Here is a 21,809-nt window from a genome sequence, read left to right as displayed (position 1 = left end):
TGGGCCACTGTCACACGGCCCACAGGTCTCCCCAGCCCAGGTCGCCGGGGAGGGACAATGACAGTGGCATGGTCAGGGAGACGCTGGGCACAGCTGGGCACAGCTGGGCACAGCAGGGCACAGCAGGGCCACCAGGAGGGAGCAGATACGGACGGGATTTCGGGGAGGGGAAACAAGGGCTGAGGGGAAGCTGCGCTTGCTACTGGCTGTGGGAATTCGCCTTTTTTCCCCCTAAAGCGAAGTTGCCGAGCCCGGGCAGGTGGAGGTGGCCCACTCAAGACCCCCCACCCTTCCCAGGGGAGACGCAGCGTGGCAGGGGGACCCCAGGCTGTCCCCGCGGGGTGTCCCCGGTGCCGTGCCGGGCCGGGCCGGTGCTCGGCGCTGCCGTGCGCCCCAGCGAGGGAGGGAGCGAGGGAGGGAGGGGCGGAGGAAGGGATTGGCCGCCCCGAGCCAGAGCCGGCCCCGCCGGGCGGCCGCTGCCCGGGACATTCGCCCGCCCGCAGCTCCCGGGGCGGCCGCGGCTCCCCCGGCTCCGGACCATGGACCGGCTCAGCGGTAAGGGGACGTGGGACGGGACGGGCATCGGGCATCCGGCATCCCCTTCCCGCAGCACAGCGCGGAGGGCACAGGGATGCCCGTGCCCGTCGCAGGGAATCCCCGGTCGTGCATCCCATCCCAGCCGAGCGGGCGCATCCCGGGATCCATGTGGGACCGTGCTCGGAGCGTGCCTTTGCTCCCCACCACTCCTCCAGCAGGGCCGGTTGGGGCACGAACTGGAACCAGTTTCTCTTTATTGGTCGGATGGGGAAAACACCAGCAGCCTGCAAGGGAGGCCGTGGGGTGTAAGCACTTGTTAGGGGAAATTGTGGCCGTGGAAAGGGAGGTGACGTTTCCAGATGGGGCTGATCGGGTTCAGAGGGTTTCCTTGTCTGGGGAAGACGCCAGGAGTCTCCTAAAGCCACGGAGGGCCTGATCCCCACCCTGCTGGGGGGAGCTGCCTTCCCACACGTGTGCGATTCCCGCCTGCAGCCCGTGGCATCGGGCTCACCGAGCTCCTGGCCTTTGATCTGGGATCTGTATAAACCTGCCAGGGCTCTGGGCCAGCTCTGCAGAGAAGGTCCTGGCTTTCTGCTGGGGCTGGCAGGTCCCTGGAGGGAGCAGGGGGAAGTTTGCAGGGGGATTGCTTCTTGCTGCTGCTGCTGGTTGCAGCCTGGGGCTGCGCAGGAGGAGCAGGTGGTGACATGATGGAGCACGGGGGTCCTGGCCCTTGACCTGTCCTTGGAGGTGCTACAGAAATGCTGGCCAAAAATGATAAGAGAGTGGCCAGGGGCCTCTCTGGCTCCACGGGCTGGGACCACGCTGAAGTCCCAGGGCAGCTCAGGAGTGCTGTGTCTGCAGCTCCGGGTCAGCACCACAGAGACCCAGGGGTCAAGAGTTCCCCTTCCCGATGTAAAAGGATGGGGTGGCGTTTCCGCAGTGGAAACACAGCTCTGAGGAGTTGGGGACTGGTGGAAACACAGGCACGGTGTCAGTGCTCAGGGAGCAGTGCCAGTGGCCTGGAGCCCGGGAGGGGACAGGGACAGGGACATCCGTCCCCCGTGGCAGTGTCCAGCCAGGGTGGCTTTGCCAGCTCTGAAGGAGGGAGCTGTGGCAGGACAGGGAGTGTTGGCAAGTGACACTTGATGCCAGAGCTGTCCTTCAGGGTCCCAGAGGACATCACTGCTGGGGACAGGGGGGAGCAGAGGGTCTTGGCTTCCCCATTCTCTTGTGGGGTGACCTGATGGGAAATTCCCTGTTCGTACCCCAGCCCACCCCAAAAATCAGACCTAGGACCTTATGGCAGGGAAGGAGGGGATGCCCAGCTGTGGTAGCCGTGTCTGGGCATGGTTTGGCCTCTCCACAGGTTCACCCTGCCAGGGAAGAGCTGTTTTATCCCCGTCGCTGGTGCCTGCCACAGCAGCGACAGCAGCGCCTGCCTGCTTTGTTCTGAGTGCTTGTGATGAATTGCTGTTGGCACCTGGGTGGCTCTTTGCTAATGGAAACCTCCCCCAGCCCCTCCTGCTCATCAGCCAGAGCTGCTGGGTCCCTCTGGGGGCTGTGACTCACAGGGGGAAGGTTCCCTTCCCCAGGGACGGGCTGGGTCTGGCGTTAGGCAGGAGCTCAGTGCCCATTCCCAGTCTTTCCCCGCTCCCTGGCAGCCCCTTTCTTCACCTGGAGCTCTGCTGTATCCTGATTTTATCATCTGCCAGTTTCTTCTCGTTGCCCAGCAGCGCCCAGTGTGGCCCAGCTCTACACCAGTGGCTCAGTGGGGGGACTGGTGCTGTGGGCTGTTGGCAGAGTTGTTTCAGGTTGTGCTGATGGAGAACCCGGCTCCCAGTGTGTGATTTGGGAGGTGATCCTTTGCTCAAACACGCCCGTGCTCACACATGGCTTCTCCTCCCTCATTAGTGTCTCTTCCCTGACCTTTTGAGCCACCAGAATTTAGGTCCTGCCCCAAACTTATCTGGGCTCTAAATCCACCAAAGCCGGCGGAGATGTGTCAGGGATAAACTTGGCTCCAGCTCGCCCACAGGAATGGGGAGGCTGCCGGGATCATTCCTGCCCTGCCGCCTGCGAGCTGGCAGCAGGAATCCTGCCGGTGGAAGGGGTCTGGGGTGGTGAGGAGCACAGCCCGGGCCAGCTGTTAGCGCCGGGCAAGTGCCGAGCTCTCCTCCGCATTGCAGCCATTCCTTCCGCTGGAAACTCAGCCTGTTTATAGCCCGGGGGTGTGGGGAAGGGGGCTGAGCCCCTCAGGGTGGGTAAAACAGGGTGGGAGGGTGGCCCTGGGGATGCTGATGGAGCGCTGGAGTTGTTTGCCCCTCTGGATTTTCCAGTATCCGTGGTGTGCAGCGTTGGCCTTCACAGGGAAATCCTGGATCCGCGTGAAGCCTCCTGGCAGCTCCGGAGGGGCACAGCCCTGGCAGAGGAGCTGATGAGAGGGGAGGGACGCTGTGGGATAGTGTCCCCCAGCCAGGAGCCCTGGGGACTGCCTTAGCTGTCTGGAGAAACCTGCCTCTTTCCCACTCCTGACCTGGAAATGCTCTTTTCCTGTGCAAACGTGCAGAGCTGCGAGGCTGCCGTGCCCTTTGCTGTGGAGCAGCGCCGGAGCTCCCACGGGCCTGCAGGAGGTTCCTATCCCTGCCCAGGAAAACTTTGTTTAAGGTTTTGAAGAAGCTGTCTCATCCCGAGCAGCGGGAAGCCTTTTCAGAGGAGAACACTGGGCTCGACCCAAGCTCTGCCTGCTGTTCCGTGGCCAAATCACTTGCTGGGGGACAGGAGATAACAGTTGAGCAGAGTGGAGGCTCGAAGTGGTTTCTGGCATCCCAGACTCATGTCCTAACCCCTTAACCCTTCCCTGTTACCCACTCTGGCACAGCTCAGACTCTCTCCTGAGGAACACATCTCCTCCTGCTTGTAAGGAACCTTAAAATGAATGTCACAATTCTCTGTCCTGTAAAATCTCTATTAAATGTCACTGTCCCAGGCCAGCAACAAGACAGTTGGGTTGGAAACCTCTCACTGCACAGACAAGGGGCTGGCACCCGTGCCAGGGCACCCACGAGGTGACAGAGCGGGAAGGGCACCCTGGCAGGCAGCAGCCGCCTGTCATCACCCCGAGGCGCTGAAAGCAGCGGCATTTGGGGAGCTCAGGTCCCTGCGTGGGTTCTGGGCTGACAATCTGCGCTGGGGAAGGATGAAATAACCTCTGTGAGCCTCCCCCCAGGGCGCGGCTGCTGCAGCCCCTTCCTTTGCTGCTCCTGATAAAGCCTCCCGTGGCATCAAAGCCGGCTCGTTGGCAGGCGAGGGAAAACACTGACATTTCGTAACAGTTTGGAACAAAAACAGCTTTGCTGCAAGGGGTTTCCACGCTCAAAATACTTCTTTTTTTTTTTTCCTTTTTTTGAAGTGGTTTCCATGTGCATTTGATCCTGGCAGTGATAAGAGGGAGCTCAGGGAGACGCTGGTATGCTCTGATTGCTGGCAATTAGCAGGAGATGTGTAAGGAGCACTTTGAAGAACGGCTTTGGCTTTCTCCGGGGTTTTTTTTGAGCATTAAACCCACCCGAGTTTGCGATGGGGGGAGCAGCTGCTCATTTTCTGGGAAACCGAGGTTGTGAAGGACAAAACCAGGAATAGAACATAAGGAGAAGCAGGTTTGAGAGCTGGTTTTGGTGTCCCGGAGTTAAAAGCAGGTGAACCAGGTGCCAGCACTGGTGGAGCCACCGGCAGGCACCACAGCAGTCGGTCACACCTTGTCACCTTTCCCGCTGGGATATCCCGGTTTTCCTGCCCCTCCAGCCCTGCCCCGCAGGGGTTAAACGGGTAGGAAGTGCTGTGGGATGGTGGCCTTGCCGCTGCACCTGATGCTCCCGGCGGAGCTTGGCAAGGGAAGGAAAGGGAAGGGCTGAGAAAATAACGCTTATCCTGCTCGCCGAGGGTCCTCCGGGGCAGCACGGCCCCAGCCCCCACACCCGGAGACCCTCAGCTGTGCCCCGGCCTGGGGACATCGGGACAGGGCTGGGGTGGCCACTGAGAGGGTCCCAATCGCCCCACCAGGCAGGGGGACTCGTGTCCAGCACAGCTCTGGAACTCCTGGGCATTGTGGGGGTCAGGGCAGGGATGCCAAGGTTGGGGGTTGGTGCTGGGCACGTCTCCCTGCCCCCAGGGCCACAGGGGTATTTCCCCCGCTGGGATCTGTGGATTACTGCTCCCACCAGCTCTGTAAAGAAGGATCCATATCCTGCTGTTGATGGCATTCGGGACAGCGGAGTGGGATTTGGGAAAGCTGATCCGCCAGCTCCTTCCTGCAAATCCCTGCCCATACCCTGCTAGGTGAGGGTTTGGATCCTCCTCCCCTTCTCAGGATCCTGTCACAACCTCCCCGTGTGACTTTTCCTCGCGGGAAGATGTGCCAGCCCTGCTGGCCTCCCCATGTCTCACTCCTGCAGGTCAGGAATTGCATCCCGGAACGTGGCTTTGGGGAATGGGGATGTACAGGCCATGGAGAGGCGTCTCTTGGGGTGCAGAGAGCTTTCCACCCCCACCAGCGGGGATTTTGGGGATGTGGGCGCTGGATCCAGCCCTGGCTGGTGGTGTGGGCTGGTGGGAATTGGGGTTTCCCACTAGAATGCCTGCAATTAGCTGGAATTCCAACTCTTCCTGGAGGCTGAAGTTTGTAATCCCAGCTGTCCTGGAGGCTGAGGTCTGGTGGAGACCAAGGGCTACAGAGAGGTGACAGCTCCAGGTCCCCGCAGAGCCAGCCACGGGCAGGAAGGGGTGACCTAGGGAGGCTTCCCGGTGCTCTGCCCACCACAGAGGGTGGGCACAGGAGTGGGCAAACGCTCGGGGCACCATCCCAGGGCCTCTCCCAGTGCTGGAGGGGAGCCCAAGCCAACCTGTTGCTGGAGTTTGTTTGGAAAAGGCCGACACCAAAATTTTGGTTGGAGGAAACACAGTTTACTCTGGGTTCTGAGTAATGCTAACATCTCTCCTCTGCCTGAAGCTTGTTTTTTATACATTACTCAGCAGGTCTCACCCCTGCCTGACTATTCCTTTAAAGGGCATCTCAAACCTCTCTTTTTCATTCATTATTTAAATGTATTTTCCAGCCAGCAGCTCCCGAGCTCTGCTCCCAGGCTGGTGCATCCTGCCACGAGCCTGCTGAGCCTGGCACCGAGTCCTGAAATGTAGTCTGGAAGTACTAAACCTGTGATCCCATGGGATTTTCCAGGGCTGATTGTGTTGAGCTGGGGCTGGAAACACCTCATACCCGGGGTTAGGAGCTGAGTTTGGAGGCTGCCCACAGCCTGGGGACACGGAAGGGTCACTCAGAGATCTCTCACCTGGGTGATTTATTTGCTCACCATCTCGCTGTGCACAGCTGCAAGAGGGGGTGACCCAAAAACCACCCCTGCTCCTCTGGGGTGGGGGCAGCTGCAGCTCCGGGTCAGGGGGATAAAGTTTGCTTTGGGTGAGCTGCAGCAAACAGCCACAAACTTCTCCAGGAGGCAGAGAAAGGGGGGATCAGGCCCTGGAGGAGGGGTCCTGCCCCAGCACGGGGCACTGGGGGGTCACCGGCGGCCTGGCTCACACAGGAGGTGCTTGTCGATGATTTAATCAGCCTGTTAATTATTACCTGCAGCACTTGTGAAGCTGCTGTGAGGAAGGACATTCATGGGGGACAACAGGGGCTGTCCCAGGGGTTCTCCCGGCAGCGATGTCACCTCAGGGAGCCTCTGGTCCCTCTGATGTCCCATGGCTGTGCTGGGGAGCCGCTGCCCAAGGACTGGGGTGCCAAGGGGGCTGTGTAGGGTGAGGGGCTGGGGCTGATGGGGAGATTTCGCACCCACAGCCGTGCTCTGGGTCTGGCACCACCAGGAGAGCCTCGACCCAGCCAGGGGGTGCAGTCAGCACCGCTCCTTGTGGGGTGTCCTGCTGGCACCAGGCTGGGTGGTTCCTGCCACGATCCCCTCGTTCTGCACGTCTCATTAATGCAATTACAGAGCAAAGAGGCTTCAGTGGCCCCCCGGAGTGAGGGATGGCTCCTGCAGTGTGGGAGCTGCCAGGGACTCGAATGCAGGGGATAGTCCTTGCCCTCTGCACGCTCTGTCAGCCTGTAGTGACACTTCCCTCTATTCAGGACTGCTGTTTGCTCGTTTTAGAGCGGGAGGAGGATGTGAGAAGCTGTGTCTCCTGCGGGAAGGAGTGCGCTCCGAGGGGGATGTTCGGAGCGTTGCTTGTGTCCGATTCCCTCGTGCAGGGCAGAGCTGTGGCTCCAGGTGAGTCCCACAGCTCCCTCTGCTCTTCTCCCGTTTTTGGGAGGTGGTGAGGACTCGGAACCCCTTCTGTGCAGAGAGCCAGGGTGAGGCAGGGCACTGGGAAGAGCCTGGCTGAGGGAGCAGCTCTGGGCTGGACTCGCCTGGTCTCTGCTGGGGTGGGTGAGTGGCTGCAGCAAGGCCTGAGATAAGGCTTTGTGCGGGGCTGTGTGTCCTGGGGGGATGAGCCTCTGCTGGCCAAGGCACTGGGACAGGCCCAGGAGCCTCCATGGGCACTGCTGGAGTGGCTGAGCTGCTGCCACTGGAGCTGTGCTGGGAAAGGGATCCCCGGAGCTGCTGGCAGCGCTGGGGTGCAACTGGAGCAGAGGGGGACACTGATGGAGGAGGCTCGGGAGGCACAGCCAGGGCACCCTTTGTGCTTTTTAACCATTCTGGTGGCTCATCTGCCCCTCTCCCAGGGCTGGAGCAGGATAGAGGAGCCCTCCAAACCCTGCGGGCTCCTCGTGTAAGGGGAGAAGCCGCTGCTTGGGAGGCAGAACCGGGGGGGCCTGGTGCCCCCTCAGGCAAGCAGCTTGCACATTTAGCTCCCAAGACTGATTCTCCAAGGCTATCAGCTAAGGATATTAATTACTGCAAGGCCACGATGATGAGGTCCCCAGGAGCTGTGCATGGCTGCTCTGCCTGCTTGGAGGGACAGTGGGGACGTGCTGAGACTTTGGGGAACCAGACAAAAGATTTGAGCTCGCCTTGTGCTCCTCAACACTCGGGGATGCTGCTGCAGCAGCCAAATTGGGAGCAGGATCCCGTGAGTTATCCCAGGGAGGGTGGCAGGGTCGCAGCCAGGCCGGAGCCAGCCCCAAGTGCTCAGCTCCTGCTGGAATTGTTGGATGCGGAGTCAGAGGCTCTCCCCATCCGCCCCACTCAAGGGGCCCTTGTTTGCAGGGAGGAGATGATTCATGTGCACCGAGCGGCCCCTCAGCAAATCTTCCACTTTTAGGGGATGTTGCCAGGGCTCAAGTGTGATCATTAATGGTTGGCTTTTCCCTAAAACCCCTCCGGCCTGGAGCAGGACACCCTGGGAGGAGGAGGAGGTGTTTTCCAGGCTGCTCTTCCTGGCTCCACCAGTCCATCCCGGACTGCCCCGCACCCAGCAGGTGCTGAGTGGCCGGGAGCAGAGCCTGGCTGGCTCCTGCCACCTCCGGGGCTGAGCTGCTGCCTCTCTCCTGCCCACTTGGCAGGGCAGTGCCACAGCAGTGGCCGCAGGCAGCTCTGTCCTGCTGTCCCCTGCACAAAGGAACAATTCTGGGAGCGCCGAGCCACCCCCACCGAGGCACTTCCTCGCCTGCCTCCTCCTCCCCGGCGGGAAGAAACCTCCTTGGGAATGAGAATGGGAACAGGAACTGCCCTGGGAGCTCAGCAAAGTGCTCAGGAGGCTGTGGGCTTCCTCAAGGAGCAGCGGTGTTGGGGCCGGAGGGGGCTGCCAGCATCTCCTTGGGCAGTACCCTCCGGTGATGCCCGCGCTGGGGCACCCAGCAGGACATGGGGACACGTCCCAGCACTGTGTGGCTCTTGCAGGTGGCTCCACATCAGCCTGTGGAGAGCTCAGCACGGTTTGTGTGCTGCAGAGAACTCCTCTGGGTCCTTTGGTCCCACAGGCACCTCCCTGCAGGGCTCCCCCAGGGGCTGGGGTGTCACCAGGTGCTGTCCCCACCTCTTCAAGGCATCCCAGGAGCTCCAAAGGTTTGTTTGCTGCGGGTGGCAGCTGGAAGGAGCCGTGTGGGGGCAGGCAGAGCGTCCAAGGGCCCTGCCCGTGCCAACAGGAAGGATTTATTTGTGCTTGGGTTTTATTTTAGCTACAGACAATGGCTGTTACTCCCAGCATCCGATTTCCCCCGGCCCCCCTCGGCCCCAGCCATCACCTGGCGCAGGAGGAAGCGCGGCCGGAGGCAGCAGAGCTACAGGATAGGGGTCCCTGTGCACCTCCCACTGCATTTCAGAGCTGTGATTCAGCATCTCCCCTCCCCGGGGCTCTCTCAAGCTGCAGGCTGGGCTTTTCTTGGCATGAAAACTCCATGGGGTTGTTTGATCTCTCCCCTTGCAAAAGCTGGGCCTTTACACCAGGAAACTCCTGCTTTGGCTTGGCCAGAGACTCTTCCTCCTCCTCCTCCTCCTCCTCCTCCTCCTCCTCTTCCTCTTCTTCCTCTTGGCAGGTTACTGGAGCAGGACCTGATTTTGCTGCTGTAGTGGAGCAGGGAGGCTCTGCAGCTGCAGGCTGTGTCCAGACCTTATCTCTGTGCTGGGAAAAGGGTCCTTGAGGAGGGGGGGAACACTTGTGGGGTCTAAAAATAGAGCTGGCCTGCTGTAGGGTGGAGAGAGGGGCTGGAGGGGATGCAGCTCCTCTGCCAGCACCCTGCTTGGTGCTGCTGCCAGGGCAGGATTTGGCAGCAAGAGAAACACCACCCCGGTGTCCTGCATGGCAGCAGTGTCCTGGTGCTGTCCCCTGGGTCACCCCGTCCCAGCAGAGCTGCCCTGGGTCCCCCCAGCCCATCCAGCCCTGTGGTTAATGCTAAAGCCATCTGCTGCCACGGGTCCTGGCCTTCCCAGGCTCAGAGACCTCATGGACGTCTCCCATCCTGTCACAGCAGTGCGAGAGGCTGTAAACGTGAGGAGGAGGGAGTTTGTGGTGTCACTGTCTGTCCTGGGATCTGTGCAAAGCCTGAGTGCAGGGAGGTGGGGTGATCCCACAGGATTTTGGGTGCGGGAGAAGCCCCAGCAGAAAGCAGCAGGGGATGTCCCAGAGCAGGGTGGGCAAGGGACACAGGGTCCCTTTTCAGCTGTGTCACCTGTGGTCACTCTGACATCCCACCCCCTCCTCCCCAGGAGCCCTTTGCTGTTCTGCTGCCTCTGTCCCTGAGCTCAGAGCCCCCCAGGGCACTGCCACCAGTGCCCCCCCTCAGCACAGGAGCCGTGTCCCCTGTCCCCAGGCCAGCTCTGCGGGGTCTGTGCTCGCTCCCAGCAGCTCTTGCAGAAGTGCCTGTGCTGGTCCTTGCTTGCCAGGTGACCTTGGGTTGGTCACACCATCCCCTGCTGCCCCCCAGAGCAATCTCCCCTCGCCTCCTGCAGCCCCCCACCCCCCCGTTAACCTCCTTCAGGCTGGAAGCGTAGGAAATTAATTCCTTGCCTCCCTGATCTCCCCTGGATCTCCCCAGATCTGCTCAGTGTGCCCTCCTGGCATCACAGGCCTCTTTGAGTGCCCACTCCCTCCCCCTTGTATTTTGGAGGATGTTTAACAAGGGAGATGGAGGGGACAGCTCAGCTGGGGGGAAACAAAGGCGCCTTCAGAGCTCTCGGTCCGTGCTGAGTGTGCCCGGCTCGGGGCATTGCTGCTGAGCTCAGCCCCTGCCAGCAGCCCTGGCTTATCAGGCACCCTCAGCTCTGGTGCCCAGCAGGGTCCCCTCGCCCCCCTCCCCGCCCGCTTTGGTGCTATTAATAGAAACCAGGCTGCCCTTCTGCCCTGGGCTGGCCCCGGGCCCTGACACGGAGCTGGTGGCTGTGATGGGACATGTCCTGCGTGTGCAGGGGATGCTGCTGACCCCGTGGCCTGGGCTTTGGGGTGTTCTGGGAGTGGGGGCGATGCTGCTGACGCCATGGCCTGGGCTTTGGGGTGTTCTGGGAGTGGGGGCGATGCTGCTGACCCCACAGCCTGGGTTTTGGGGTGTTCTGGGAGTGGGGGGGATGCTGCTGACCCCACAGCCTGGGCTTTGGGGTGTTCTGGGAGTGGGGGGGATGCTGCTGACCCCACAGCCTGGGGTTTGGGGTGTTCTGGGAGTGGGGGGGATGCTGCTGACCCCACAGCCTGGGCTTTGGGGTGTTCTGGGAGTGGGGGGATGCTGCTGACCCCATGGCCTGGGCTTTGGGGTGTTCTGGGAGTGGGGGGATGCTGCTGACACCACAGCCTGGGCTTTGGGGTGTTCTGGGAGTGGGGGGGATGCTGCTGACCCCACAGCCTGGGCTTTGGTGAGCTGTGTGGGAGCCTGCACAGTCCCCATGCCCTCTGTGAGAGCTCCTGGCTGAGCTGGGGCTGCAGGAGCATGGGTGACGCCCTGGATGTTTGCAGCTGCTGGCTGGACAGGGGAAATCTTGCTTTTTGTCCCAGCTGCTTTCTTGTAGTCCCCTGCCCTGCCAAGCCCTGCAGGGAGGATGTCTCACCTGCCTGGAGATCACCAGCAGATCCCACCCTGCCTGTGCAGCACTCGGCAGCATCGCAGGAGGATTTTCCCCTCTTCCCTCCCTCCCTGCCTCTGCAGAGGGGCACTGGGAGCTGGGTGCTTCCCCCACACCCCACACACGAGGCTGTCACCTGGCAGAGCAGGTCCCCAGCACAGGAGGTGTGAGCAGAGCATCAGCAGGACCTGGCCTGTGGCTGCCTGTTGGCTGTGGGATGTTGTTCCAGCTCAAGGAGCAGGAATCCCATTCCCTGTGGTTGCCTTCTCCTTGCCCAAGGTCTGGGGGGTGCTTGTTCCTCCTGGAGCAGTGCTGAGGCTGGGGCTGCCTGTCCTGGCTTGGCCTGCCCGTGGGAGATGGGCACTGCCCGGTGCTGTGGCCAGAAGGGCTGAGGCTGCTGTTTAGCTTGGCGCTGGGGAGGGAGGAGGAAGCAGAAGGTCTGTGGAGATAGAATGCAGGGAGGCAGGAAGAGCCTCGTGAGCAGCATCCTGGCCCGTGTGCTGGGCCGGTGGCGATTCAGGGTGGGCACGTTGTCTCTGTGCCCAGGGGCTCGTCTTGGCTGGCACTGCTCCGCATCATCTCCCTCCTGCTGGGCTCCCCTTCACCCTTGGGAACACCTTTGGGACTTTGGGCAGCAGTGGTTGGCTCCATGTTCCTTATGTGAGGAAGGAGGATCCCATCAGTGGCTCAGAATCCTTCCTTTTCCCTGGGAAATACACCCCGTGCCAGCCCCTTGCTGCTGCCCAGCTTTGCTCTGCCAAGGGGCAGTGTGGGCACAGCTACAGCCCAGCCAGGGTGTCCCCAAGCTCTGGGGCACACACTGTCCCCTCCTTCGAGCCATCCCCATCAGTCAGCACGTCCGAGCTGCCTCTGTGGTGACCCTTGGCCTCTGCTGCTGTCCCTGGAGACCCAAAGCCAGCTGTGTGCCACCCCAGCTGCGCTGGGAGGATGTTTGGTGGCTGCCAAGAGGAGGGATCGTGCCCTGGGAGGAACTGCAGCTCTGTATTTCTGTGCTCTCCAGAGCTCCGGGGTTGCTGGTGTCCCTGAGCTTGGCCTCTCCCATTCAGGTGCTGGATCCTGCAGGAGCTACCCTGGACAGGGCAGGTGTGTGGTAGAACAGAGGCTCCACTTTGGGTCCAGATCAGGCTTGTTTTGTCTTACCCTGCTCGGTGGAGATAAGGAAGAGACCTGGGATGAGGGTGTTGTTGCAGAAGTGAGGGTGTGGGAGCTCGGGAGTGATTTGGAGTTCAGAGCTTGCCGCGTTCATCCTCCCCATCCTTCCCACCCCTGGCCCTCGGGTTTTCCCAGAGCTCTGTCAGCTGCTGCCATCCCTGTAAATGCTGCCTTCAGTGAGGAATTCTTTTTGTAGCCCAGCTCTGGCATGGAAACATCCAAGTGTTTTTCAGGAGCTTTGCCACTTGGGCACCCCAGACCTGCTGTGTGCTTTTTCTTTGTGAAAACTGGTGGTTTGAGCACAGCAGGAGCGAATAAATATCCCCCAGCAGATGAGGGGTGGGAGAACATCTCAGGGTGGCATTGCCAGGTGGCTCTGGAGATGGCACCTGGATTTCCTTTCCCTCTTTCCTTCCACCACCCCCCAGTGCCTGGCACAGCAAAGGGGCACCAGCAGCAGTGGTACGCAGTGAGGCAGACGGAGGTGAAGTTTCATCTGTGTGGAAAAATACATGTTCTGAGCCTTCTGATAGAGGTCCAGCAGCCTGTGGAGCTGGTGTTCCCATCCAGGCTTCATCCTGGGGTCTGTGTGGAGGTGGAGCATGGAAGGAGCACTTGGCAAACACCACCTGAGCCGTGCTGGGCCAGCTGGGAAAACCCCTCATCATGGGGTTTGCCACACCCAGGGGTTCCAGCCCATTTGGCCTTGTGCTAACCCCAGCATCCCCACATTCCCCTGGCTGACAGGATTTTTCCTGCTCTCTCCAGTGCTGGACCAGCTCCTGCCAGAGCTCAGCGTCCTGCTCAAGCTGCTGGACCACGAGTACCTGAGTGCCACCACGCAGGAGAAGAAGCTGGCTGTCTCCACCATCCTGCAGAAGCTGCAGCCGCCTGCAGGTCTGTGTGCCTCTCCTGTCCAGCGGCTGTTCCAGGGGCAGTGGGTGTCCCCAGCAGGGGAAACCAAAACCCAGCAGGGCAGGGAAAAGCTTCTGCAGGGCAGGGCTGAGCCCAGCACCTGCTCAGCGCCCTCAGGGCACTTTGCTCCCTGCTTTCACTCCGAAGCTCCTCCCTGCCCCGGGAGCAGGGCTGGCGTCAGCCCTGCCATGGATACGGGAGGGCTGCTCCCTGCGGAAACGCTGCTTCCCAGAGCTTTTCCTGCCCCGGGTTTGTGCTGAGCGCAGGGGTTTCCGCGGGAAGGCCGGCGCTGTGCACCTGGGGCTTCACAGTCTGCCCCCTTCCTGCTCTCCTGGGGAAGCCACAGCATCCCTGGGCGTTCCTCCATCCCCGCTGCCTGCTCTGGTGGGGTGGGCTGTGTCCCTGGGCTGGTGTTTGTGGGTGCCAGTGCCTGCCCCAGGCTCAGATCATCCCCCTCAATTCCAGGGAAGGATGTGGACTACATGTACGTCAACACAGCGTCCCTGGGCAACGGCACCAGCTTCGTGGAGTCCCTCTTTGAGGAGTTTGGTACGTGTGGCTGGGCTGGAGGGATGCTCTGGGGGTCACTGGGTGGGTGCACGGTCCTGGAGTCCTTTGGAGGGAGGGTGACAGCTGTATCCTTGTGTCCAGAGTGGGCATCATCGCTCCAGGTGCTTGTTCCTGCTCCCTTGTAGCTGTTTGGGGGCTGGCCACGAGGGAACCCACACACCAATGATGCCACCTCCCAGCACCTTCCCAGGGAAGGATGATGGAGATCCCTGGAGGGCACAGCTGGGATGTCCAGCTCTGCTTTCCTGCTCCCTTCACCCTCCGTTTACCCCATGCAGACTGTGACCTGGGGGACCTGCAGGACATGCAGGAGGAGGAGGGGGACACCAGCGACGGCATTGGCTTGGAACTGGCAGGGAACCAGACGGCCAAACCTGTAAGTGCCCGGCTGTCCCCGAGCCAGGTCTGCTCTGCACCTCACAGGAGGTGGCAGTGGCCAGGGTGGGACCCTTCCCGTGCCCTGCTCCCGCTCCTGCTGCTGCCTGGCTCACACTGGAGGTGTTTCTGCCATAGGTTCCTGTGGATCCTGCTCCTCCACTGCCCACCACTCCCCCTCCTGAGGATTACTACGAGGAAGCGCTGCCCCTGGGCCCTGGCAAGGCCCCTGAGTACATCACCTCCCGCAGTGAGTCCTGCTCCATCCAGGCCAGCAGGAGGGTGGGGGGAGCCCCACAAGCTGCCCGCTGCATCCCTCACCTGCCTGGAAAACCAGGCAGCACTCAGTGGGTTTGACTGCTCACCCTGGGGAAGGAATTGTATCCCACTTCCTTCCATCCCACTTGTTACTGCAAGGAGTTGTTTGCTCCAGCCAGACCCGGAATGGGGTGATGGGGAGAGATCAGAGCCACAGAGGACCAGTGCTGAGATGTCCTGGGAGAGCGTGCTTGGCTCTGCCCCACTGAGCATCCCTGAGGGAAAACCAGGTGTAGCAGCCCCAGCTCCCTCTGCTTCCCCTGCAGACAGCTCCAGCCCCCCCAATTCCATCGAGGACGGCTATTACGAGGATGCAGACAGCAGCTACCCCGTCACCAGGATAAATGGGGAGCAAAAAAACTCCTGTAGGTATCTGGGTGTCCTCAAGAGGGAGGGGCGAGCTTTGGCAAAGTCCGGCCCGAGGTGGGGCTTGAGCAGTGGGTTGGGGGCTGCTGGGGTTGAGGCTGGGGAAGCACAATTTCAGTGTGAGCCTTGCACAGAAATAAAGCAGCTCAGGGCTCTGGGCAGATGCACCTGGGGCTGGCGCTCGGCCCACGGGCATCCCGCTGGGATTCCAAGGGAAATGGAGATGGCTGGTGCCAAACACTGCTGCTTCCAGAGGATGACACGGAATCCGCCTGTCCCGGCACCCAGCCCAGCTCGGTCTGGAGCCCGCTGGGCACGGGGAACCCTGGAAGTGTGTGCGGCACCTTTTAGGGTGACTCCCCTGCTTCCTTCCAGACAATGACTCGGATGCCATGAGCAGCTCTTACGAGTCCTATGACGAGGAGGAGGAGGAGGGCAAGGGCCAGCAGCTGACACACCAGTGGCCCTCGGAGGAGGCCTCCATGAACCTGGTGAAGGATTGCCGGATCTGCGCATTCCTCCTGCGCAAGAAGCGCTTCGGGCAGTGGGCCAAGCAGCTCACCATCATCCGGGACAGCAAACTGCTGGTGAGCCTGGCCTTGGGGGGACAGAAACCTGCTGGGGGTTTGGGAGAGTGGCTGAGCCCAAGCTGAGGGAAAAAAGCACCATCCAAACAAAGCCCCTGCCCCAGGGTTGCCACTACCCTGCAGCACATGCGACCTCCATCTGTGCAACCAGCGAGGGACCCTGAGACCCTGTGCTGCCTGTGAGACCCCCAGCACAGCAGCTGGACAGGCAGGTTTTCCTGAGCCCTGAGCAGTTCTCTCTGCCTCCCTTAGTGCTACAAAAGCTCCAAGGACCGGCAGCCACATGTGGAGGTGCCCCTGAGCACCTGCAACGTCATTTATGTCCCCAAGGACGGGCGGCGCAAGAAGCACGAGCTGCGGTTCTCGCTGCCGGGGGCCGAGGCACTGGTGCTGGCGGTGCAGAGCAAGGAGCAGGCTGAGGAGTGGCTCAAGGTACCACTGGTCCCCCCAGGGGCATCCACAGACTCCCCTTGGCATCTCCCTGCCTGAGCTGGGGAGGGGGCTGCCCTGGGAATGGCCTTGCCCCGCTGGAAGGGGAGGGGGCTTTGCTGCTGTCTCTTATCAGCCGCTTCCCAGGGCCTGGGCGTCTCCGGTGCTGATAGCCCCGGCTGGGGGGATGTTTGCTCTCCCCCTCCTCTTCCCCAGGGCCTTTTCCTGCCTTTGTTCAGGGCCGGGAAGCAGGGGCTGTGGGGAAGGGGTGGCGGGTGGGAAAGGAGCCTCTGAGCACACCTCTGAGTGAGCTGTCACCCCAAATCGGGGAGAACAGGGTGCTTTTACGCACCCAGGACACGCCACGCCTGTAAAACGGGGGTCACGAGGTGTCCTGTGCTGGCAGGATGATGCTGGCTTGGCACCCAAGTTTCTCCCTTCTGAGATCTCCAAAATCCCTGACAAAATGCACAAAACTGGTTGAAGTTTCGAAGGGGCCAAGATGTGAGCAGCCCTGAGCAGGGTTTGCTGCCGTGTGCTGTGGAGAGCAGGACCTGTCCCTGTGGTTCAGCCTGGCGCTGGCACTGAAGGAGCTGAGCCAGGGAGGGCAGCCCTGGCCCTCGGGTCATTTCAAAGTGACAGCTGGGGCTGTCCCTGCAGGTGATAAAGGAAGCCAGCAGTCCAGCAGCGGGCGGGATGGAGGCCCCCACCTCCCCAGCGATGCCGTGCAAGATGGAGCTGGATAAGGTGATGGTTTCTAAGGGGCTGTGAGGGGCTGCTGCGGCCAAACCTGGGGAACACGGGGCTGGGGGACCCCAAACTCCTGGGGCTGCACAAGGAGCCCTTCCCATTGTCACAGCAGCTCTGCAGGGCTGGGAAGCGGAGCAGGAGCTGGATATCCCAGCCCTATGCAGGGGGATGAAGGGCTGGCAGTGGCTGGGGGATGGTGCTGATGGGATTCTGCTCTCCCACAGCGGCTGTCCCAGGAGAAGCACACCTCAGACTCGGACAGTGTGGCCATGGGTGACACCGGGTCCCCGGCCACCCGCAGAGACCACGGCGAGCATGGTACTGTCCCTGTCCCCACTGCCCACCCAGCCAGGGCCAGCTGTGTGCCCACAGCTGGGCAGCATCTGCAGCCAGGCGGGATGCCAGGACACGCACTGGGGTCACACAGCTGCCCTATCCTTCCAGGGAAAGGCAAAAAGAGCGGCCTGGCTGACCTGAAGGGCTCGATGAGCCGGGCAGCGGGGAAGAAGATCACCAGGATCATCAGCTTCTCCAAGAAGAAGCCATCCCCCGAGGACAACCAGACCTCCTCCACCGAGGAGGACATCCCCTGCTGCGGTTCGTGTGGGCTGGGGGCAGAGATGGGGCTGGGGGGTGGGAGTGGGATCAGTGGGGAGTGACATCCTTCCCCCAAGCAGGGCTGTAGGGGGTAAGGGGTGGGGACAAGCTCACTGGGGGACTGTGACACTGCCACAGGCTGGGAAATGCTGCCCAGGCCTGGCTCTGCAAATTCCAATGATGAGTGGGCAAGGGGTCACCCATGTCCCCAAAAACAGGCTTGGGGGGCTGTCTGGTACGAAGCTGGCAGCTCCCCTGGGCCCCGCTGGTTGCGTGGGGGGAAACTTGACGCACAGAAGGGCTGGATGAGTAGGAAGCCATGCTGTAACCTCTGCCTTGTCAAAGCCTGCCCGAGGCGCAGCCGAGCAGGCGCTGATGCCCTTCCCTCCCCCGGCACCCCCAGGCTACCTCAGCGTGCTGGTGAACCAGTGCTGGAAGGAGCGCTGGTGTCGCCTCAAGGGCAACACCCTCTACTTCCACAAGGACCGCACGGACCTGCGCACGCACGTGAACGCCATCGTCCTGCGGGGCTGCGAGGTGGTGCCCGGGCTGGGCCCCAAGCACCCCTTTGCCTTCCGCATCCTGCGCCACGGGCAGGAGGTGACGGCGCTGGAGGTGAGCGGGGTGGGACGGGCCTTAAGGAACGGCTTGCCAGGCTGGGGGAGCGATCCTTGGGGATGATCAACAGCCCATGCAAGCAGTGTCTTGTTTCCCCCTCCCCTGGAAAGCTCAGGGCACCATTTGGGTGAGCTGGGGGCAGCCGCACGGGAACTTGGTGCACAGAGGGGGATTGTGCACAGCAGGACTTTGCGTCAGGAGGCAGCGAGGAGCTGGGAGCTGGGCATGCATCCCAACCCTTCCTCTGCCCTCCAGGCAAGCTGCTCCGAAGACCTGGGCCGCTGGCTGGGTCTCCTGTTGGTGGAGACAGGCTCCCAGACAGCCCCAGAGGCCTTGCACTATGACTACGTGGATGTGGAGACCATTGCTAACATCGTGACGGCCGTGAGACACTCCTACCTGTAAGGCTGTGCTCGTGCTGTGCCAGAGGCTGAGTGCTGGGCTGGGGATGGTGATCCTTAGCCCCGGAGACTCCCTGGAAGGGGCTCAGGCTGGGCTGTGGTTTGTGGTTTGCGGCTGTGATCTCAGGCACAGTCAGTGTCCCGGGGTTGTTCCCTTGGGCAGGATGGGAAGCAGAAAGGATTTAGTCAGTGCTGAGGGTGTGGTAGGGTGGGGTCATGAGTGAAGCTGGGAGAGCGATGCAGAGTTGGAAAGGCTCCCTGAGGGGCTGGTAAGGCTGGTGTGGGAATAAAGACCCCATCCCTCCTTGTGCAGGTGGGCCAGCTCTTCCCAGGATCACCGAGCGGACTCCTCCCGGGTGGTGTACGATGATGTCCCCTATGAGAAGGTTCAGGTGGGCACGACTTCACCTGAACTCATCCTCTCCCACCGCAGTGGCCCAGGGAGCCTTGGCTGGGCTGCAATGGCCCTGCATGTGTCTCAACTCACTCTCCCTCTTCCCAGCAGGCAGAGGAGGAGCCGGGGCGGCCGGGTGGGGCCCAGGTGAAGCGCCACGCCTCGTCCTGCAGCGAGAAATCGCGGAGGGTGGACCCGCAAGTCAAAGTGAAGAGACACGCATCCAGTGAGTCCCCGGGCCCACAAACCTCCCCAGGGCTGCTGGCCAGGGCAGGAGGGACTGTTCCCCAGAGAGATGTGCAGCCACGGGTGGTGGGTGGGCTCAGCTGGAGCACGGGTGCCATCAGTGCAGCCCCTCACGGGCTCTCCCCATGCCCGCAGGTGCCAACCAGTACAGGTACGGCAAGAACCGGGCCGAGGAGGACGCCAGGCGATTCCTGACGGAGAAGGAGAAGCTGGAGAAGGAGAAGGCATCGATCCGCAGCGAGCTGATGTTGCTGCGGAAGGAGAAGCGGGAGCTGCGGGAAGCCATGAAGGGCAGCACGGGTAGGTCGGGGCCGTGCAGCTGCTCCGAGACGCTCGGGTACGGAGCCGGGCTGGCACAGGGACACGGGGCTGGCCACGGGGACAGTGTGGCCGTGAGCTGGGCTGGCTGCAGCACTCCGCCGGGCTGGCAGCCCCACCTAGTGTCGCCGTGCAGGAGGATGGGTGGATTGTGCCAGCCCTGAGCCAGGTGGTTGTGCCAGCAGGGCCGAGGCTGCAGGAGCTGGAGCAGCGGGTGGCGGGGCTGGAGGAGCGATGCCGGCAGAAGGAGGAGTCTCGGGTCGATCTGGAGCTCAAGCTGACCGAGGTGAAGGAGCAGCTGAAGCAGTCGCTAGCAGGAGGGCCAGCCCTGGGGCTGGCTGTGACCAGCAAGGCTGAGAATGGGGTATGCATCCTTTTTTTCTCACTTTCACAGCTCCAGTTTCAACCAGTGACAGTGGTTGGGGTGCTGGGGGAGCAGCACAGGGGAGAGGGGACGTCCCTGTGGCTTTGTCCCATTGTGGACAGTGGTGTGTGAATTAGGTATGATCACCTCAACTTTCACCTCATGACAGTTCGTGCTTTTTAAATTTTTTTTAATCTGGTTGTCAATGCTTCTTGGGTCTCCTAAACTTTTCTTGCTCCCCATTTTCCACAGGAAACTACAAACAAGCCAAACGGGGGCCCCCCGGAGCACTTGGTCCCTGTGAACTGTGCAGCAGAGCTGAGGAAGAGAAGCCCCTCCATCATCCCTGCCAACACGGGAAGCGTGCTGCGGAAAGCCAAGGTCCTGCTTCACTCTCCTCCCTGGCCCCATGGGAAACCTCAGTCTTTGCCCCTTGTTTAACCATGAAATCTGGGAAGTGCAGGGCTGGGTGGGAAAGGGAAAGCATCGCCCCTACAATGCCCAGGGTAGCAGTGAAGATGCTTGGAAAATGCTGAGGTGACCCAAAGCCTCCAGTAGGGAGGGAAACCTTGAAGGGCTCAGTGTTGCTTTTCCAGCGCTGTCTCCTCATCCCTTTTTATTTCTCCTTTCTCTGCAGGAATGGGAAAAGAAGCAGACTTAAGCCAGCCTGCCCAAGGCCCTGACACACTGGGGATCACGCAGGAGCTACCAGCCCCCTTTCTCCAAGACACTGGGAGGGTGCTGGGGAGCCGTGGTGGGAAGAGACGTTCTCCCAGCCCCCACCACTGCGGCACCACCAACGCTATAAACCAGGGGAAGGGGGCGGGAGGGGATTTGGGAGGCGGGTGGGGAAGGGGAGTTCCTCGTGGATCAGGGTCACAAACCACTGGGAGACCCAGCTCTGGGGGGAGCCTGCCCCGGAGCCAGGAGTCCGACACAAACTCTGGGTGCAGGAGGAAGGAGGGGAGAGCCTGGGGCTGCCAGTTTGCACTGCCCAGCAGATGCTCCGGTTTTCAGGATCAGCGTGTGTCCAGGCTGACATTTGCCAAAGCAACCAAGGACTTGTTGGGGTTTCTGGCCCCCTCAGGAGCTGCTCAGGACCAGCCACCTCGGAGATGCCAATTGGTCACCCTGCTTACTGCTCCCAGCTCTGCAGGGTCTCATCTCAGGGTTCCTCATGGCTCCAGCTTGCTGTGCCTCAACCAAGTGCCATTGTCCAGTGTTTCCTTCTTGTCCTCCAGGCAGTAAGGGTGAGGGCATGCTGCCTTCCCTTGGGAATGAAGGAAGCTCAAGTGTCAGCATTAGAAAGCGAATTACCAGTGGACGCTTTTCACCTAAACAGCTTAGAAGTGCTGCAAAGGGCTGGGGATGGAGGCAGCTCAGCTCTCTGCCCTGGTCCCATGCTGTTTTGGGGGGAGCAGGGAAGGGGACAGGGCTGTCTCCTGGCCAACAGCACATCTACACTCTGGCTGCTGCACTCAGACACAGGTTGGTAAGGCATGTGATCAAAATGGAGCGAAGGGAAGTTTAAAAATTTAAAAAAAAATAACAGAAGTGCTATTGGAGCAGAAAAGAGAAATAGAGTAAGGTCACTCAGCATGGGCAGAAACGAGGGACAGGAATGGAGAGGAAAGGCCCCGGCTTTTGTGTGGGGAACAAGGGAGTCACCATCACCCACTCACGCTATGGACTGCCACAATTAACCTCTGGAGCTCGCTCTTCCACAGCCCTGTGTTAGTAGCTAGGTAAGCAGCTTTTAATAAAAACGCTGACACCGGCCTGCTGGGTCCTTTGGCGGAGGGAGCAGTGCAGGAATGCTACTCCTGCTCCCAGGGAAAAGGGTAAGGGTGGGGCTGGGGTGGGCGCAGCACCCCTGTGGCAGTGGCCGCTGGGACAAGCAGCCCCCTGAAAGCACATCAGAGATTCCCACACTGGTTTGGGTTGGAAAAGACCTTAAAGCTCATTCTAAGGGGCAGGGACGCTTTCCACTATCCCAGGTTGCTCCAGGCTCCATCCGCTCTGGCCTTGGACACTTGCAGGGATGGGACAGCCACAGCTTCTCAGAGCAACCTGTGCCAGGGCCTCAGCATCCTTACAGGGAAGAATTTATTCCCAATATCTCATCCAACCCTGCCCTTTGCCAGTTTGAGGCCATTCCCCCTCATCCTTCATGCTGGCTCCCAGTTGTTGGCAGCCTTGGCCAAGGCTTTGGGTTTTGGTTGATGTTTATTCACCACAGGTAAGGCACAGTCGCAGTCTCTTCCAGTCGTTTCCTGAACTAGAGGTGAAACCTGTCCTGTTCTCGCCCCCTTAACCCGCCCAGCCAGGGGCAGGAGCCGTGTGTCCGTG

General features: G+C 61.1%; 1 protein-coding gene across 3 annotated transcripts; it reads left to right on the top strand.

Moving 5' to 3' along the window:
* Positions 1 to 461: 461 nt before the first annotated feature.
* On the top strand, positions 462 to 21,239 carry AFAP1L1 (actin filament associated protein 1 like 1). 3 transcript variants are annotated; one of them, XM_039559844.1, is made up of 19 exons: positions 462 to 555; positions 12,981 to 13,109; positions 13,593 to 13,676; positions 13,976 to 14,073; positions 14,211 to 14,322; positions 14,657 to 14,755; positions 15,132 to 15,343; positions 15,596 to 15,775; positions 16,433 to 16,519; positions 16,747 to 16,840; positions 16,967 to 17,119; positions 17,523 to 17,734; positions 17,993 to 18,138; positions 18,452 to 18,530; positions 18,644 to 18,758; positions 18,914 to 19,078; positions 19,282 to 19,460; positions 19,713 to 19,841; positions 20,098 to 21,239. In XM_039559844.1, the coding sequence occupies exons 1-19, from the start codon at positions 540 to 542 to the stop codon at positions 20,119 to 20,121; spliced, it is 2,313 nt and encodes a 770-aa protein (XP_039415778.1). In that variant the 5' UTR covers positions 462 to 539; the 3' UTR covers positions 20,122 to 21,239. The 3 variants fall into 3 exon arrangements, with proteins under 3 accessions (XP_039415778.1, XP_039415777.1, XP_039415779.1); XM_039559843.1 differs by having other exon boundaries at positions 18,641 to 18,758; XM_039559845.1 differs by lacking the exon at positions 14,657 to 14,755 and having other exon boundaries at positions 18,641 to 18,758.
* The last annotated feature ends 570 nt before the right edge of the window (positions 21,240 to 21,809 follow it).

Source organism: Corvus cornix, chromosome 13 (genome assembly GCF_000738735.6).
Source record: "Corvus cornix cornix isolate S_Up_H32 chromosome 13, ASM73873v5, whole genome shotgun sequence".
NCBI lineage: Eukaryota > Metazoa > Chordata > Aves > Passeriformes > Corvidae > Corvus > Corvus cornix.
This window is presented reverse-complemented; position numbering and strand designations above follow the sequence as displayed.